Source organism: Pipra filicauda, unplaced genomic scaffold, assembly GCF_003945595.2.
Source record: "Pipra filicauda isolate LSUMZ 115617 unplaced genomic scaffold, ASM394559v2 scaffold76_size2844353_pilon, whole genome shotgun sequence".
In the NCBI taxonomy this organism is placed as follows: Eukaryota; Metazoa; Chordata; class Aves; order Passeriformes; family Pipridae; genus Pipra; species Pipra filicauda.
This window is the reverse complement of record NW_024104942.1, coordinates 2,294,932-2,315,334: the sequence shown is the minus strand read 5'-3', so window position 1 is coordinate 2,315,334 and position 20,403 is coordinate 2,294,932. Positions and strand designations below refer to the sequence as shown.

Genomic DNA, 20,403 nt, shown 5'->3' with positions numbered 1-20,403 from the left:
ATGACAGAAAACTAAATTAAGGTCCAAATTCAAAGACTTCTGAAGTATTTGAAAAAACAGTGCCTACTCCAGTCTACAGTTCAGAAATAAGACCAGATTTGTGGGATTCAGGTCTCTTTAAAACACAAAAATGTAGTAATTTGGGGGAGTTCCTTCTTCAGCACACAAAACAGTAAAAGCCCAACGACAGTTAAATCCTGTCACTTTTGATACTTTGAAGGGAGAAAAGAAGTCAAAATGACACAGAGGTTAAATCAGTGAAGATAAAAGATAAGAAAGAACATAGTGAAGAGGGCTGGAATCTGATACATCTAACTTTAAGACATTTGATACACAGGCATGGGAGAAATGTCAGAGATGGAAGGTTGTGGCCTTGGAAAATAGGCAAGTAAAATTGTCAAGGATGTTGGAAAATAGTCCAGAGGGAGTCAGAAATAAAAATTACATCTTTGAATCTGAACAGGTCTGAGGCCGGCTGGATACTAAAGGAATCATCTGGAGATAGAACTACCGGAGAACCAGACTGGTGGGGAGGGGAGGGGGAAGCACTGGACTTTTGAGGCATTCAAATGAAAGTGTAATGTAATAAACAAACTAGTGAGAGGGTCTTCAGATACATGAAATTAGGAAATAAGAGGAGGAAAAAAGGACAAAGTATAAAAAACCTCAGGATGACGGGTGCTACCCCCTTAAAGACAGAGGAAAGAGAAACTTGGTTGCTAGTGAAGGAAAAAAGTCCTTCAATGAACAGAACGAGAGGCATAAAATATACAGAAATAAGAGGGGCAAATTTGTACAGTTAAGAGGCAGCGAAGTTCAGTTCAGAAACAGATCCTGAAAATGAAGAACAACTTTGAAAAGGATCTTGTCACGCAAAAAATCAAGACTGAAGATTTCATTTCAAGAATGAACGGAGAACTAAAACGAACAGCAAATCTGCAAAGCAAGCTCAACAAGAAAAAAAGGATGAGGTAAGAGTGGTTAAAAAGTTCATTTGGGAAGAGAATTAAAGCAGGAAAGGTAAAGTAGAGTCCAAAGCTGTGTTACAATGACATACTCTTCAGAGATATTCAAAAAAGCTGGAATGGAAATTAAGAAATTACACGAAAAAAAAAGTCTGGACGGAGGAATGGAGACAAGGCAATGTGAGAAGCAACCAAAGATACCACGTATAGAGAACCAGATAGAGATGAAAATAAAGACCAGTGAGTCAAAAGAAGCGAGACCAATGAAGGAAGGAGGCAGCTGAAAAGATAAAGGAGTCAAAAAGGTTAATAGACTGGAGATCCCAAAAGGAGTGAGTGACAGGGTAAAGGAGAGAGAAAGACAGATAAGCTGAAAGGGAGCAGGTAGTGATCAGAGAAAGGGAATTTAGAAATGAGAGATAATAAAGGGAACAGTATTTAGTAAAGACAAGGTCATGGGAATGATTGAGGCAGTGAGAAAATCTGTCTGAAACTAGAAATCACAGGCACTGGGCTGGAAAAACAGGATGAAGAACAGCGGAGTAAAGTACTTACTGGGGGGGAAGGTTCAAACCACTACACTTGCCCATGGGGAGGGATAAATTTTGAGAAGACAGAAATGGGTTGAGTTTAGCAAAGTTACAAAGAAAGAAGCAAACTAATGGCCACTAGGAAAACTAGACACAGAGGACTTCAAAATCATGAAGAGGGTAGAGCAGACAACAGGACCAATCAAGCAGAAGAAACAGAAGACAGGAGTCGTAGAACTGTAGAAGTGAATATGAAAGAAAACACTTTTTAAAAAGCATGAACTGCAGAAAAAGGGTTCAGGAAAGGGAGTCAAGTTTGAAAAACAAACTTAACCTGTACTTAAGTCACCTTCAGAAACATAAGTAGCACTCCACAGTCAGCACCTGTCTTTCCCTCCTTGGGTAATCTTGCCAGAAAGGTTTAGTTACTCACCTAGACCAAGCCAGAGATCATAAATTCACAAGACCAATACTGCCACTGTCTAGATGATGTGGGGATATGGCTGGTTTGGAAAAATTTTGACTGTTAAAGAAGTACCAAAAAGTATTGAAAACATCATTTGGCATCTGCTATCCAGCACCTTTACTTCCAGATTAAATTAACTCTTCACAAAGCAGACCTGAAGGCCTTTGTTGATTCTCCCTCACATCAACCTCCTGTTCCTAGAAACTCAAATATCCAAGCAGCATTCACCACCAGCATTCAAATTCAGCCATTAAGATTCTCATCTCGCTGTATAACAGCAAAGATAAGAGATTAAGTAGACAGATTGTTGAAAACAAACATCACTGTGATTTTGGGTCCTATTCAGAGGTATCTGAGAACCACTGGCATAAGAAGTCCTTCTCCATTTTCCAGGCCTCTGTCAAGAATTTCAGTCTGTGGCTTTCTTAATCATGAGCATGAATAAAACACCAGCCTTCTCAGACACTTCTAATACTGCATTTCATCTTCTGGTATACTGGCATGTTTTTAAAGTTTCTGCTCATTACAAAAAGACGACACACTTCTACCGCCTGCTCGTACAACTGGTAGCTGGATCATTAGAGTGCAACAGAAGAGGGGAAAAAAAACCCACATTATTCTCTGCTACCAAACCAGTGACATACAGAGAGTATAAAAAGTGAGTATTTCTATATACACTACTGATTGCTATTTATTCATGTGTGTAGATGAGGTTCACTCAAAACTAGTGAAACTACATAGAAACCAGCCAACCTATATATTTTCACATGGCATGAAAATAGTTTTAAATTTATTTTTAAATTTTAGATAAAAACACTCCTTTGGATTAATTGTCAATATACTGGATTTAGTATTGTTAGATAAACTTTTGACAAATAATACAAACAAGATTTTTTTTTTTATTGTACTATCTTTTGTTACAGTCAAGAAATCTCACCTAGAATCAACTACTGGAAGCAGTTAAGTTGTCCACAAGACAAGGTAGCATCTACTGTAACATATATTATATATATATATATCTCTAACACGAAAAGTCAAAAAAAATATCATAGAAATACTATAATTTTCATATTGTATTTAATATCTGTGTGTTTTATTTCTATTAGACTTCTGCACAGAAAGGGAGTTTCCAAGACAAAAGAGATTTTATGCAATGTCATTCAAAGCACAAAATTCACTTCTGAAGCAAGTTAATACCAGAGCATTACTGAAATAAAAGGAGCTAGTCAGACATTTTGGGTAGAAATGTAATATGTTTTCTTTAAAGAAAATAAACATATAATAACATAGCTTAAAATAAATAGTGCCATATGTCATCACCAACATATGAAAAAGAGAATGGTCGTTTATGAAAGAAAATATTTTATTAGTATGTAGGACACATGGGAGTGCTATAACAGACTTATCACTTTCATATGTTACCAGGTGCTTTACTTTAGGGATAGATTCTACAGTCCCAATTATGTAAGCAGTTCTATTAACCCACATGGGTTTTTTAATTATAAAGTTTGGTACCAGAGTCATCTGTACCATTTGTTTTACAGATTTTAAACCATGAACAACTATTTTTTTCCTCAACACAAGATTTAATCATAAATACTAACCCCCCCCAAACCTAAAAAAATTTAAATGCTTAAGCATGCACATTTGCTAACTCTTAACTCATCATTTTTTTACTCTACATATCCTCCAGAGGGAGAGAGATCTATTATCGGTTTCTTTCAGGAAAAGTTCAATACTCTATGCATAAGATTAGATACAAATAGCCTGACTGCACTGAGGGTTTTTTTCAGTGATTTTTAAATGTTCTAGCCCATTTCAGAAAAAAAGATTGTGTGAGTACTTGTGCACATTAAGAGTTAATCCTGGCAGTCAAGCAAATATTGTGCTGCCTTTTTCAATACAAAGCATTTCATTCTATGACATATGAAATATAGTTACAGAATATAACCATCATTTAAAAAATTATACAGATAACAAAAACAAATCTAGAGGTTTTAAGATACAAACCAAGGTTTCTCAAATACCTCTTCTCCACTCAAGTCCTACAAGATTAAGTACACACAAGTGAGAAGGAAAACTATGGTTTCATAGAATTCAACCTACAAAATCTAGAAACAAAGATTTAAAAAATATGTATCAAGATAAGCTCATGATCTGGCACATACTATTTAAAAACTCCTGTATTTTGCCAAATACAATTTCCATACTATTTGCAGTTTTAAAAAATACAAAACTGGAAACAATCCTGACCTAGGCTGAACATTTCATCCACAAACTCCACAGACAGATTTTTATTCCTTGAGCATTATATCAAATCAAAAAATTAAAGCTACACAGAGAAACAAACAAGCAAAAAAAAAAATCTGAGCATGCAGGGAAGTGACTGCATCTAGAACCTATACATGTATGTACATCCTGCTGCTTTTATTTGAACTAACTTCTTTTTACCCACGTTAAGGAAAAAGATTTAACCGACTGTAACAGCTTCTTAGCTGTTATCACTGAAAAGAATTACGCTTAGACAGTTCTGTATAAAAAGTTCAGTCATGAAACTCTAGAAATTTCATTCCACTCTCCATTTTTGCCACATTTAGAAAAAAGGCACATTCCTTCCTTAACAATAAAAATATTATTTAAACACAATCAAAAAGGCAGTAAGGTCTAAAAAAAATATTCAGCATTTCCTTTTTAACTAATAAAGTATTTGTAAGACAGTTTGCATATATATTTATTTCCCAAGTGAAGGACTGGCAACTTTCTCTTAAACATAGAAGCTAAAATTCAATTTTGCTAAATATAAAACTAATTCTCAGGATACAGTATACAAAAATTATATATTTATGTAGAATACATTTTGTTATACTACAGTATTATATCTTTCCCAAAAGATTTCTGTACTTAAAAAAAAACAAACACTTTAAAATTTAAATACATTGTAAGGTCATTCAAATTATTTTAAACACAAAAATCTACAAACAGTGACATATACACAAACAGTTGGGAAGTTGTAACCTAAAGATCACATCTTTTAATCAGACCTGCACAAATGACAGCCTCAGAAGAACCCCTCTTTGCTACTAGAAGCATCTGCATGGTTTTAAGACTTAACTACGCAGACTCCTATTGCCCCAGGGCAGTGCTGCACAAATCTATTCAAAGACACCAGATTCGTGAATCAACAACCTTAAATTTTCCCAGAAAACCTCCAACAAGTGTTTTATGTGTATTATGACAGAATAACAAAATAAAAAGGGCTGTTAAAAAAATTTCAGCATGACAAATTTTCCTGAAACTATTTTTCCATTGCACTTGGCAAGCGGAGAACTAATCCTATCACCTGTCTACTCTTACAGTAAGAACTGCAAACTACAATTCAACATAAAATACAATAATCTTCTATAATAATTATGTTCCTCTCAGAACAAAGATTAAAATAAAGTTAACTGTGCTGATTCATACTTTCCATAAATTACTATAAAGGTGAGAGATTCAGACATTTTTCTTCTGGATAATAAGCCTAATATCTGTATCATGTGCAAAAGTGCAACTGTGTTTTAGAACTGAGGCCCAACTGAATACAATTTTGTTATTACAGAAAATATACTTGAACCCACATATCATAGAAAACAGTGGTTCTTGGTATCTTGAAATTACGCCTTACACATTTAAACCTGTTGTACAACTGCAAGTTAGTAAAAAATACAAACGAAACCCCCAGAAACAAACAGAAAACAACAAAGCTTGTGTATGTAAATTGGTTTACGATTCAAAGCACAACGGTAAGCTTCAAATAATTACATTTGTGTAACACACGGAGGGGTGGGATGAGTTATTTAAAATACTTGGTTATCTCTGCTCTCTTCCTCCTGGTCTGGCGTCAGTTCAGCTGCTGGCGGTGTGCGCGTGCATACGTTTCGCTACATCGTACACGTAGGTGATGTCTGGTCGCTTCTCCGGGTCGGGGTTGATGCACATATTAACTAATTGTCGCAGCTGGGGAGGGGAAACAACAGCACAGGATCGTTGGCCTCCTTACAAGCAGTATTTGTGCTTTATCTAATTCAAATTAATAAAACCAGCAAAAATTAGCCAAGCAGCAGTTCTGCATAAGCCCACACTCGACCCTCCCTCTCTCGACACGCAGTTTTATGCAAGAATGCATGCAAGGTGCTCCCAGGATTTTTACGTTTTGCGCTGCTGTGCACTAAAATTGATGAGCAAATTTAAGTTCTAATCCTTCTAAATGCACAACTTCAGGTATGCATTTAGTCCAATCACACATAACCTACAGAAAATTCCCAGGTTTTTGGAGGGGTGTGCCTGCAAACCTCAGAAGGCTGAGGCGAGGTAAATGAGGACTGCTTGTTCATTCACTCAGACAAGAGTTTGCCAGCAATAAATGGCATTTCTGCGTGACAGGTTCCAAGGAACAAAAGGCAGCGGTTCTCCTTCTAACACACAGTTAACCCGCAGAACCTCCTGCTGCCAGGAGCTACCAAGGCACACACATTCAGAAAGCAACTGAGCAAATTAAACCCACTGTGGGCTATTTGTTATAAAGACTTCACCCCCGAGGAAATTTCTGAACTTAAAACTGGAAGCTGGGGAACAGCACACATTATATTGGCCCTGTTACTTCACTTGTCCACTGCTGAAGATACTATATTGGAATAAATAACCTTTGCTCTATATCCCAGTGTTTATTCCTTCGGGATAGATCATTTATTGTGTTCCTTATGGAAAGGACAATTAACAAATATGTTCACAAAAGCCTGGAAATAAACAAACCACTACTCTAGAAAACTCCATGTTTCCACAAACATCATAACTTAATGGGCCTTTTTAATGCACATACTCAGCAGAAGCAACCCCAAAGAGCTTCCCCACCACCTGGATACCTGGCAGGACAGTTGCAGGCTTTTCTTCCTCCATTTATACGCCCAAGAACTTATGTCATTAGAACTTAATATATTGTCTGGATGACCTTCTGATAGGGCATCTATTTTAAATTGTATGCAAGTCCTAAGTGTTTTTCGACATGGAAAATACCTCTTTCATGATGACTTACTAAAATGTTTACAATCTTTCGTGAAAACAACCAACTCTGAAGCTCTTCTTTTATGCTTTTTAGTTTTGTCAAATCCTCCTGGATCTCCTTATAGCATTAGGGACAGGTGGGGAAGGACACTCCAAACAACACATTGTGATCTACCCTTCTATGTCAATATGTCAAATTTGGTTTGGTCTCCCATGCAGTACTGTTAGGTACCATTATTGAAAAAAAATCTGTAATTATTGCAACTAATACAGAGCAACCTCATCACTCTGAGTATTCAAAAGTAACACAGGCTGCCTCTTTAAACCTGCTATCAGAGAGTTTCCTTCCTACCTTTTATAAAAAGACCAAGAAGGATTTTAAATTATAATTCTACTCCTTTCCTTAATTTAAATGCATGGAAACAGTAATTCCTGAAGTTAAGGAAGAAGCATTGCACAGCACTATATAAAGCTTTGTCCATTAGCCCTTGCAGATAAACTGCACACAATGTACAGGGATTTTGTACTTAACAACACAAAATCTACGTCACTAGACATCCCTATTCCCTGGCAAAAACAGCTTAATATTTAAAAATGAGACCATTAATTCTGAAGGTAGTGGTCAGTTTGCTGAATTGAAAAGAAACATATTAAATCAAAATAACCTGTAACAGACTTGCTATTTGAATCTTAAATATCTTAAATAAAATTCTGATTAATGTAGTTATAAAAGCCATCATATTGCTTCTGGCAGTCAATAAATAAAATACAATGCCAGTGAAAAGAAAAAGTATTAGCCTGTAATAACTCACAAACATTTGAAGAATAGAATGATGGAAATCATTAGCTACTGTAAGAAATAATAATTGCCAGCATGTAATACAAACACGCAAAGCACAACAGTCTCCTGCAGAAGAAGCAGGTGGGACACAGTGTAAGCAAGAGGCACAGTACAGTGTATTAGCAGGGATGAGCAGCTTGCTAACACCTCAGACAGCCTGCATGGAAAACAGGAAAGACTGAGGAACATGCAAAAGCACCAAGCCTGAAATTAGCGTCAAATAAGCAAACATTTTGTGAGGAGAATACAGGTGTAATTTATCTGCAATATACAACATCTAATCTTGAACGTATACATTTCTCTTTCTCTGTGAAGACTTCCATCTGTTCAACAGAACTGCATACAGTAAATAGTCTTTTTAAGCATCCTTGAGGGACTGAAATCTATAAAGCTTGCATCAGAGGGAAAGCAGAGCATTCTTTCTCATTCTTTCTCCTGTTTTTCCCAGTTGTTTATCAATAACTTTACTGCATGTAGAACAGCAGAAATAGATCTTCAAGAAACTTAACCTGTGAAGCACATGAGAAGCTTTGTTTACCTCCAACAGACTACTTCATGTCTTTTTAATTCTTCTCTCAGATTTCTAAACTGAATGTTCATTCTAAAACCCCATTTCAGACTCAAACTGCTTGTTAAGTCACTAAACAGTAAGCCTTCCTTCAGAGTTACTTTTGCACTTGCTACAGAAGATTATAATTCCAAGCTTCAATAAAGTGGTCAAGAAGATTCATTGCTCAGAAAGACAGTGTAGCAAAATGGCATCATTACTCAAAAGTACATGTAAGACTTTAGGTCCTATTAATCCCTGTAGACACACTTGGAAAAAAAAAAATCGTTCACCCACATGGTGTATTGACTGGTGGCTTTTTACAGCTTCTTATTTTTTACTCTCCCTAAAATGCATACATAGCTACCATTATTAGAATGCAAGAAAAAATATACAAGAATCAGTTTACTCAGAAATTCTCTTCCCAATGTAAGTGGTGAGCTCCGTTAGTGACAAACCTTCACTATTACTGTAATAAAATAAACCACAGGGTCACAGACCTCTTAAAATGGTAGTCACTGCAATTACTACAAAATCTCTGTCTCCCTCTTCCCCTGGGGAGTCCAGAATCTCACTCAGTAAGGTCAGAATGCTGAGCTGACTATGCTTGGGACAGTGCACAACAATAGTGCATATTCCTGAGTAATTTCAAAATCCTTGAGCTCTTTTGAGCCTTGTAATTGAACAGCAAACCCTTGGAAGAAGGTGAATAAATTTTGCTGTACACGATGAAAACAGTTACATGGAAAGACAGTCTTTTGGGACTGAAACTGGGACCACGCTGGATACTAATACTTGGTATTAGCACTATTCCTTTACTCCTACAGGAATATCCATTTCAATAAACCTAAAATCCATTTGTCAGTCCCTCTAGTATTAATAAAATTTTCAATGTATCAAAAAAGCTCACCAGTATCATGGGAAGAGGCACTGGGATTCTAAAGTCAGACTATCATTAGAGATGGGAGAAATTTTTTATTACCTGGCACAGACTGTCCAACAGGCAGAGCAGACTTATGACTGAACTAGAGGAACCTCCTGTTGCATCCCCAAGCTGCAAACTTCTTTGGTTGCTTACTGTTCTTAACCTCCTCTGCACACTTAGCACAGTGACTGTCTTTAGCCTGGAGCTTAGCCTGACATTAGAGCAGCGGGACACACTTTCTTTAGCAGGTTTTTCAGCTATGAAATAAATAATTATCACACAAGTCAGGAGGAGAGGGAAAGACAGAAATATGACAGGCAAGTACTCGGCATTGCTAGCTAGCTGAAAAAGAAATTTTCATATAGGGAATTTTGGATGAAAAAACCCCACAAGATGATTCTTGGTCTGAATAGGAGACCTTCTTGAAGCCTTTTCTGAGTGCTTTTCTCAAGACCTTCTGCTGGCAACTAACACCATCATCATGAACCTGCTGGCTCATTCAGCTGTCACATCTGGGTAGGAGGTTTGCCAATGGACTTTAGAAGAAATGCACCTCAATCAAAGTGAAGATTTTAAAACTTAATCATGAAAGCAATGTTATATTAATATTTGCTGAGAAGATTTTAAGAGTATTGATTGGGGGTGGCAAGGGAGCCCCAGCTTTGAATTCTCTAAAGCAGAACAGCTTTCAGTAAATGTTTAATACTCACTCTGAATACTAGATGTTTTTAACATATATTAAAAAATTGAGATATCCAAAGTTATTAAGTATCTGAAAATCTTGGCTTGTGTCTCTACCACTGAAGCAATAGTTTGTGAAAACGCATCTTAGACTATTAGAATTTCTAATCAAAAGTTTTCTAAAAAAATTACCCATCTGTCCATCTAAAGGTGCATCTTTCTGTCACACTATTCTCTAATTACACAGATGTGATACATTACTAATAGGTTGGTCTTAAAGAGGATTCAAAATTTAGAAAAAATGTCACATCTTAAAACTCACTAAAATTTACTTACAAAAAGTTTCTCAGAAAAGCGCCTGTCTTGTATTTTGTAATAAAAGTATTTACACTCCTATATTACAGGATGCAGAGATCAACACTGAGTGAAATTTTTCTTTGTCATAAAAAAGGAAGTGGGCTTTACTGATCAGTGAACCCTGATCTTTACTGATCACGGAGTGTGTTTCTGACCTGGTTAAAGGTTTGACATTTATATTTCCAGTACAGGTGAAACATTTAGGACAGTATCCTAATATGACAGATACCACTTGTTTCTCTTCTTCAGAGTTTTTGCCAGCAGTGTATTTTTTCACACAAGTAAAAAAGCATCTATTTTGGTGCAATAGCTAATAAATGTGTGTGTTTTCCACGTACCTTAGTGAAGGCACAAGTCTTCATATCATAACATAATGTTCCCATACAGTTCCATACAGTTTCCATAGCTGATGACTTCTTTTAAGTAACTATTTTCTTACTTGTCTTGATACCTATAATAGCTCTGATTCTCTCATTATCTTTTAAAGTAACTTATATGTATTTTGCAAGTAACTGGTTTATCCACCGTGCACAAGTACGACTGCTTTGAAATAAACAGAACGTAACATGTTGTGCTTTGCATCTGTTTGCAACACGAGAAACTGTACAGATGTAAGGAAAGGGTGGAATCTCTTTCCCCATCCAAACTTTAAGACCTTCTATCTGGGCCAGGCTTTGATATCTGCCCCTTGGCTGGGAATCCACATCTCCAACTTCACACTTAGCTGCAGCGAAGTAGCCCTGCAGGCAGGCCAACTTCAACGAACCACTAGTGGTATCATCATTAAAATCCTGCTGAAGGTCACCATGGAAACCGCCTGCTGAGGCTTCGCTGCTGCACTCGGCATCTCCTAATCAGCTACCATGTGAAATGCAAATTCAGACAGTCTGAAAATTAGTCAAGAAGAATAGAGGATGAGGATGCAGATATGTGAAATATTCATGCGCTTCATGGAAAAAGGAAGACAGCATGAATGACACAACAAAGAACGGCCCCTGACATTCTTGCTATCATTTTGCATTATTGTTCACACCCTACTGTATTTCTAGGCCTCCAGTTCTGAAGTTGGTTATATGAACTGCCATTATTTATAGTCTACAATAAATAATAATTAAAAACGGCCTAGGTAAAATAACTAATTGGAAAACCCAAAAAGAGGTATAGTGTATAAATTACACAATAGATTGTTATTTCATCCTTTGTAACATCACCCAATTATCTTTTTAAGTCCAGTTTGTTTCATAAAAGGGGAAAAATTGTCACTATAAATACAAAACAAAACACTGAGCAGTAATCTTTTATTAATAGTCCAATCACTGTCTTTGAATGCAAGAAAATTTAGGGTTCAGAATTAGAAATTCCTACTCTATAAATGAAATTGTATAATGCTTTATGTTTATTTGCTTTTTCAAAGTAATCTTAAATTCATGTAGGCTCAACTCAATTAGAATTGGTTACTAATAGCTGTTCTTTGGTTTACAGTTTCTATCAGTTTGCCCTGTTCTTTTCAAAGTGGGAAAGTGCTTCAAAACTGGCATCTCAGAACATTAACAAGCAAGCATTTATATTTTTCCATTCTGTTACACTAAGAAAGATATTTATTTTGTTTAGTTTCTTTTCATTTTATAGCTAAAAAAAATATTCCCCCTTAAATGCACTAATGACAGTAAGAACTGTTACCTATCAACATAAAACAAACACTGTTGCGATATGCATGAGTATATTGTTCAAATTCAATTATATTATGTCTGCCTATACTTCTCTGAAATCTACTATTAGTGTTGTCAAGAACCAGTCTTTCTTGCAAAAGAACTGCCATTCAACTGTATTGAACAGCACACTGCAGTTTTATAATGCAGACAAATGGGAACTAAACAATTCATTTTTACTAGTGAGTTACATTATATCTATTTTAATGCAGGCCCCTAGAGAACCAAGGCCAGTGTACTAATTTACTGTGCAACATAAACTTGTTGTGCTTTTAGAAAAGCATACTATAGACGTAAGACTCCCATTTTGGCATGTGGAACATACAGCATTGTGCATTCTGGGAAAGTATTTTGTCATACTTGCAAGGAAGCCCAATGAAATTAAGAATCTAACAGCGTGACGTTTCCATCATTAATACTCTCAAATATAAATCATATAAGAGACTTGTTTTGACAGAAACATTTGAGTGAGTTCAACAAGCAAACACTTATGGGCATAATCTGCAAATAACATAAAATCACACAAGGTCATTTATTTCCCTGGAAGCGTGCCAGCTTACATAAACTGAGGATCCAGTCCATGAAAAGGAAAATTACTTACTTCCTCTGAATAGTGATCTGAAGGGAGAGGTGGGTAGTCACACTGTTCTATCTTCTTGCACAGAGAGTACAAGTTCATTTTATCACCATAAAAGGGACTCTGCAGCGCAGCCATCTGTTTAAAGAAAATGCACAGTTTTCTTTTGTGTTTTTAAGTAAACCTATTTTGTCATAAAATCTGTAATACTAACAAATCAAGTGATTCTTAATGACTGAATTTCCTGCTTAGATAATGTATTGCAGAGCTAAAAACAGAAGTTCCAAAATTATTACTGCAACCAGTGTGTGTACTTGTTCTATGTCATATAATCACAGCTGTCACAGTCTTTGCACTGCAATATTTGAATTGCACACCATTAGCGTTTTATTAAGAGAGTATGAAGAAAAACCCAGTAGTGCTGTGAGTGTGGAGGGTCCTTGCACCACAAGGGAGACCAAAAAAATCTGAAAACATACTTTTCCTTTGAAAACATTTTGGAAGAAAACATGACTAATATGAAAACATTATCTGACCCAAAGCAATGCAGTGTGTAGAAAATGCTGGGTAACAGCAGTAGGAGATTTTGTAACCTTCCACAGCCATGACACTAGACTGCCATACAGATGGGGGTTTTTTAAAACAAGAAAACACTATCATCTATACTTTCCAAAAAAAAAAAAAAAAAAAAAACAGACCCAAAAACTTCATAGTTCAGGATGTTATTCAAAAAGATACTTAAACCCCCCCCAAACTTCATCAGAAGTCCCAAACTGGCACCTATGGCTATAATTTACAATTAAAATACAAAAATGAGAAAGTCTGTTGCAGAGCATTTATATAAATGACAGCTTAAAACCAGCATTATTAAACCTACCCTTTATTTCCAGACAATGTTGCAACTTGACACTTAAGGTGGAAACAAATGCTATGGTTAGCTGCATTAGAAATGTAAAAATTCATTTAAAATCTCTCCTTTCCATTCAAAACCTTCGAAATCTTTTAACTGCAGCAGCCTGAATGCTGCTCTGAGTGCAGAGCTGCCCCAAAGTCAGTCACCCTTTTCTACATGTGCTAATAAGTCTGATTTTGGAAGGACAATGTGTACATTCCCCAGACAGGCAGAGTGTGTGTGAAACACGCTAGTCCATGCTGTGCTACTCAGTGAGCTTCAGCAGGGACAGGACAAGCTGAAAATGGCTCTCATCTGTCTTGTGGTCTTCCAGATAGCAGTTTAACTCTTTCGTGTCTAAGCACCAATATCACTGAGGGAAATGTATGAAGAAAATTACCAAAATTCTCTTACATTTACTTTGTATCTGATTAAAATGCTCTCATACAGTTCAGTACTTTTTCATATTACCCTCAAGTAAGAATAAAAAAATTGTAAAGCTCCCAAGACAAATATCATGCTACAGTTCCATCCTAAACTCCTCCCAAAAATTCTGTAACCGTATTACCAAAATAACGTTAATTTTTGGATTTACATGACATTGTCTCTTACCTTAAAAAGAATGTTAAAAATGCAAGCTAAAGACCAAAAAAGAAAAGAAGGGAGGAAAAAAAGAAAAATCAACTGCAGAGTCTTGTACACATGCAGAAACTCTAAATAAATGCACAGATACTCATTTTCGTACTCTAGGTGTTCATTAAAAAGTACTTTTGTTTGAATGCTGCCGAGTGTTAAAAAAATTTCTGAATGTCCCCTAAGGAGTTAAAACAGGAATACTATATTTTCATGCATCTCCTGCTTTGACAGATGAAAAATGTCAACTGTCCTGTTTTTATTTTCAAGCTTTTGCACTATTCATCTGGTTCATTAGTGCATCTCGCTGCTGCCCCTGACAGCTGCTCGCCCTCTCCTCCCAGCAGTTGAATTTTTCAGGCTAATTTGATCCTCCACACTGAGACGATCACTAGAATGATTGACTTGCTCCCTGACCTCCAGGGTCTGACTTTCCTGATTAGTATTCTGGGGGTGTCTGAGGGACGAAAGCCCACTGTCTGTCTTCAGGGCTGGTGGCAGCTCGCTCTCTCTTTTTTTTTTTCCCCTTTCTTTTTTTTTTTTTTTTGAACTGTAAGCCACCAACCTACAACCCTGTAAGGATGCAATTGCTACGCTGAACAATAAAAGGAAATGTGTAAGACCTACTTTTCCATGTAAAGGTCCGTGTAGCAAAAGCACAGCATCTTGATTTTAATTAGTAAAGTCTACTTTGTTGCATATCAATTAAAACTCCAGAGGTAGTGTTTTTGAGGCTTCAGAAATACCTGGGGCTCTAAAAAATTCAGACTTTAAAACACACTTCTAAAAATCTTACTGGCCACACAGCATTGAATAATACATTGTAATATGCGTTAGAAATAATAATTTTTAAAAACAACACACATTATAACAAGTTAGTCTAAAATTAAAACATAACTGAAGAGAGTTTAGCAGCAATTAAGCATTTCTTGAGATGTGATAAATCTGCCACAGCTTTTCTCCTATTAATCTGGAGACAATCCAGAGTACATATGAGCACATATCACCATCAAATCAACATAATAAAACATGCTCAAACACAGGCAATGGACATATCACAAAAAGACACCAAGCACAAAACTGCAGATAAAAAGAATACGATGCATTAGTCCACACAAGTCTTGGAAGAACATCAAGTAACCACTTTCAAATAATTTAAAGAAAATAATAATACTGAGAAAAATGCTGAGCATGTATTTTGAGTTTGCTATAACTAAAATTTCAAAATTACACTTCAATGCTCTATGAAAAGCTCCACAACAACATATGAAAACCCATCACAAACATCTGGTATGTTGAAGAATTAACTAAATGGGATAAATGCACCTCTAAAAAAAATTAAAAGCTATAATTGAAGACACTGCCATATACCGTAGTTATATATCAAAAATAAGGACCCTAATAATTATTTTATATTTACAATAAGGAAAACAAACACCATCATACCAACTTAAATACCATCTCGGTAAAACTTCTAAACTAAATCAAAGGAGAATGGTATTTCAAGATGCTGGTTAATCAACGGAATTAAGATATTTAGCTACTTTGAAATTATTTACCAGATCAAAGAAAAATGTAATATTCACACAGATGTTTAATATACTGTACCAGCATGAAGGCAGGAAGTTTAAAAAAAAAAAATCTTCAGAAAAGTGCTACTGATTTCTGTCCAGCAATTTAATTTCATATAACATAAAAGAAAAATTAACCTTAAACCATGTTTTTTTACATAATGATTACTTATTCAAAGGTTTTATTTGTTTGCTTCCAGATTTAAAAATTACTAAGGAAAATCAATGAGTGGCAAAGAAGCAGTGATACTGAAAAATGCTCATCTACCTTTGTGTTATCTTTGGGCTTGTGCAAGTGTGCACAGCACTGAAACCAATGGCAGCTGCCATGGTCAGCACTGAAGAATTCCAATACAGGATTAAGTTTTAGTTCAGAATTTAATGCTATCAGCTACAAGACATCATTCCTATGAATCATCCCCAAGGTTTAGAAGCAACAGCTATACATAGATCTGCAAACTGCAGAATTGCAATAGAGCTATTTGCTCTTAATATTCAAAGCAGCATGTCAGTGGTAGAAAGTAAATGAATATTACTGGAGACAATTCACTAGTAGGAATTCAATTTTAACAGGCTGACAGTGTCTTCTACAAAATCCTAAAACAAACAGGAGGTGCTGATACTGTTGAGTATCTGTTAAATGAGTTCTGCCGACTCACTGAGGTAGGTGGCTTTTAGGTAAACAAAAACTATATGGCTTGAGTTTATGAGTTTTTACCTGGAAGACGACTAGGAAGACTTCACTGCCATTGAACCAATTTTTTTTCCAGCATCCTTCAACACAAGTGTTCATTTTTTGGATCAAGAAATGATATGCAAAGATCTTTGAAGACATAACTGCCTTGGAAGCCTACCTGTTTTTAACACCTTCATCTGCCTCAATTTCAATTAGCCCTGTATCTTTGTTTTCTCAGAATATAATATTATTTAAAATTATGTGTCACCTACCAATCCTAAATGTAGAAATACAGAAATCAAACACTAATTGCAGTTTAACCAATTGTACAAAAATAGAAAAGTTACATATGTCTGTGCAGCAGAATTCATTATCTTGAGAGATAACCCAAGCTAGGAGTAATAACTGAACATTTTCTACTGTTTTACTTAGGTTTTAAATATTTATAAAAATAAGAATATTTATAAAAATAAGCAATTTGTATAAAAGTAACTTACTGCAAAGAATCTATCATGAAAACACGTAGAACAATTTTATATGTGCTTGCTATTATTCATTTATTAATCCTTCAGTTCATTTAATTAATCCTTCATTTATATTCATTTATTAATCCTTCAGTTAAGCCCAATCTTCACCAAATTGCTGCAAGATCTTGGTAGTAAGCCAAGCAAAAGGCAAGTCTCAAGTAACATGTAACTTTTACACATGTAAAAAGTATTCCATACACTGAAGTTATGTAAGGGGAGTGGGGGGGAAGGGGGAAGTACAAGAGTGTTATTAAGTTCACTGTACATATCAATATTACCTCATACAGCAGACAGCCTAGGGACCAGATGTCAGATTTGAAGTTGTAACCATTTTCATGTATCCTCTCTGGAGACATATAATAAGGTGTACCAACTGCAATGAACACAAAAGTATTTTTGAATGAAAATTTCTGTTGTTACACATTAGTAAAATTACAGTTTTCCAGACTGAAAAATATTTTTCATCTTCTATTTCTCGTTTTGCTACACATATAATTTCAAGTCTTATTTATGACACTTCAGTTTGACAGAAATACATGAATTAGATATCTATTTCATCCAATACAGCTTTATTTTCACTACTGATACCTAATTACCAGAACTATTCAGTTGTAGAATACTTCCAATTTTTGCTTTTAGAGAAGCTCAAAAGTAATAAGTTTCTCCTGAAGAGAACCCAGGGAACATACTAGACACACACACACATCCCTGCTTCTGTTCCAAGCTGTTATCACTGGCTAGAAACAACAGCTAGAAATTCTCTTCCATGGGTTGAATTTCATTATTTGTTTTGAAAGTTGTCTGTTCTTCCTTCTGAGAATATAAAGATCTGAAAAAGCTGCTTTTAAAACTAATAATAGCTGGAATTCAAACAGAGCCTGAAATCCAGGACCTTCAGATATGAAGGCAGGAAAACCTGTTAGCCCAGCAGACGTTGACGTTCCCATAACTGACTCAGCCATTTGCTGCAGGACTCAACTCCATGAGGGCTTTTCAGCTCCCAAACCTGTGCCTGTCCCAGCTTAATCCTGCCTGAGAGCTGTGGGCTCTGGAGACATCTGCTCTTGAAACACAGCATTCACTAGGACTGCCCCAGAGTTGATTTACATTGGACACTCCAGGACATCCCTCCTCTTGATTTTAATCAAATTCTGCCCCTCTTTATTACTTGGAAAAGAGAAATTCTGAGAGATTTTCAGCTCTCTAAAAATGACATTACGAAAAAAAAAAACGTATCCGAGTGATGCATTCTTAAATGACTGAGCAATAAAAAAAAAAAAAAGAAGTTATGAAAAATAAGGATAGTAGTAATTTTGGTGCATTATTTCTGAACCTTCTCCCTGTATCCCCCAAAATGACTGCCTAGCAGCAAAAAGAGTCACAGATCTATGTAGAATTTTACTTCAGTTTTGTTTGGAATATGTTCTTAAGCACTGAATCCTGATGATGAAAACCAGTTGAATTCTGTCAATGCAATGTAAGTTGATTTTATTCTGAAACCAAACACCTTGCAACACCAGAGATTAAAATCAGCACTCTCACTACAAGCTACAAAAATTAAGAGTATGAAGCCCACAAAGATCTTGTAACACTTGTACACTTCTGCATATATGAAGCTAATTCAGAATTGATCTCTGTGTGAATGTTAGAAATGGAGATACAGTGAATACGTAAGTAATTCCACATGTGAGTAATCAGGTTAATAGCTTTAAATTATCGGATAGATAATTTTACTCTAATCATTTCCAAACGTTAAAGGTTTTGCTCTGACAAGGTGCCTTACCTTTCTTAGGGAGTTAAGGTGGAGGGAGAAGTACTTTCCTACTTGAAAGGCCCAGCTCAGACAGGGAAACCCTGTACCACCTTATCTCAGGTCAGGCCACTGCTGCTGGTAACCCATAATTTCAATTGATCTCCTTCTCAGCAGACAATACTGAAAATCCACATAAACTGAGAATGTGTTTCTGTAATGTAGGCAAGGACAGAGGTCCCCAGATTGTATCCTACAATGGATCTGTCCCGCTAAATATTTTGGGGCGGACTTCTACCCCCAGAAAGCAGAGACTTTGCAGCCCCTCTCCTTCAGGGCTGGGCTGAGGAATCACTGCAGCTCTGAATTGAGATTGCAAGTGATCAAGAGCTTAAAAGGAGAAAGGCTGGGGAAAAGCAACTCAGAATATTGGATTACTGCAGGAGACAGTCTCATGGGGTGTTTGTATTCACTCAAGAGAGGAATGGTCAAGAGGAATGGTTCTTTTCGCTGTGAAAGAATATACAGGCAGATGGGTAGACTGCAACAACAAAACTACCAGAATATCCAAAGCAACCCTGTTTTCTAATGTATCAACAGCAGTACTTTAAAGGGTGTTTAATGACAGATATCTTAACATTGGAAACTGTAATTAAACAACATTTGGCATGGCACAGCTTTCATATTTTTATTATCCTTAGTGTTTTACTTCCCTGTTGCATTTATTTTCTTTAACACCCCAAGGACTTGTGAGCTTGGACACCTCTGAAAAATTTCAGCTGCATTTTGCACCCATTAATTAATGCACTGGTTTCATATATTCTGATGCTTTGTTTGCAGAACTCATCTAACAACAAAAAATAGGTTTAATAGTAATCTGGCTGTTCACTGGTTCCAGCAGCAGCGCCTTTGCTGCTCTGAGATATCACACAAGTAGTTGGCAGTGAGTAATGTGCTAGAAAGAGGCTTCACAGAAACCACAGGGGGCAGCTGAAAACAGAGGTTTGAAGGTTCATAGTCTACCAAAAGCAAAGGTAATTTTAACCAGTAGCTCTGGGAAGCCTGCTGATACATTAGGGGTCTGATATGACTGTGAAAGATTGATGATAGTGAAAAGGAAGAACAAATGTTACCATTTTACAGCATTTAGCCTAGCGTAACACCTTCACTGCAATGCAGCCAGAAGCCCCTGATGACCAACTAGTGAAAGGAATTGAAATTACCTATGTTAGTCATGGAATCACAAAAACAACTTTAAGATTCAGACATCATTACTACTTGTAAGCTGTTTTTTAACAGAACATGACACTAAAGATTCATAATTCTGACATTCAGGAGCTACTGAAAGCACTGCAATGATCCTTTTAACAGGGTGAGCAATCTAGGGACATCGCTGTGCTGCTGGCAAGCAACTACCACTTGCAATTGTACATTATGTTTCCTTCCTGGATTGTTCTTTTGTGTTAAGTGAAATACAGCATCCCAACAGCATAGAGACTGGCAACTTCCTGACTTCGTTTACTCCTCTGAAGATACAGAAGTGGGATAATACAAGAAAAAGACATAACCAATTGAGGTGCCTATATTTTTAAGAAGAAAATTGGTAACTTTAGTGTTCAGTTCCCCACATTTGCACATCTCTGATAATCTACAGGTCTGAACAGCAAACTCCTTTAAAATGGCTGAGGTCAAATAGAGTGCTTCCTCAGAATATGC

At 36.2% G+C, this 20,403-nt stretch overlaps 1 protein-coding gene across 4 annotated transcripts in view; it reads right to left on the bottom strand.

The window, feature by feature from the left end:
• Positions 1-2,840: 2,840 nt before the first annotated feature.
• Positions 2,841-20,403, bottom strand: part of NEK7 (NIMA related kinase 7) — a 62,364-nt gene continuing 44,801 nt past the window's right edge. For all 4 annotated transcript variants that reach the window (XM_027713309.2, XM_039389784.1, XM_027713310.2 and 1 more), the window contains 3 exons: positions 17,216-17,310; positions 12,663-12,776; positions 2,841-5,957 (listed from right to left, as the gene is read on the bottom strand). In XM_027713309.2, coding sequence (XP_027569110.1) covers positions 5,847-5,957; positions 12,663-12,776; positions 17,216-17,310 — 320 coding nt within the window. In that variant the 3' untranslated portion in view covers positions 2,841-5,846. The remainder of the gene's footprint in view (positions 5,958-12,662; positions 12,777-17,215; positions 17,311-20,403) is intronic.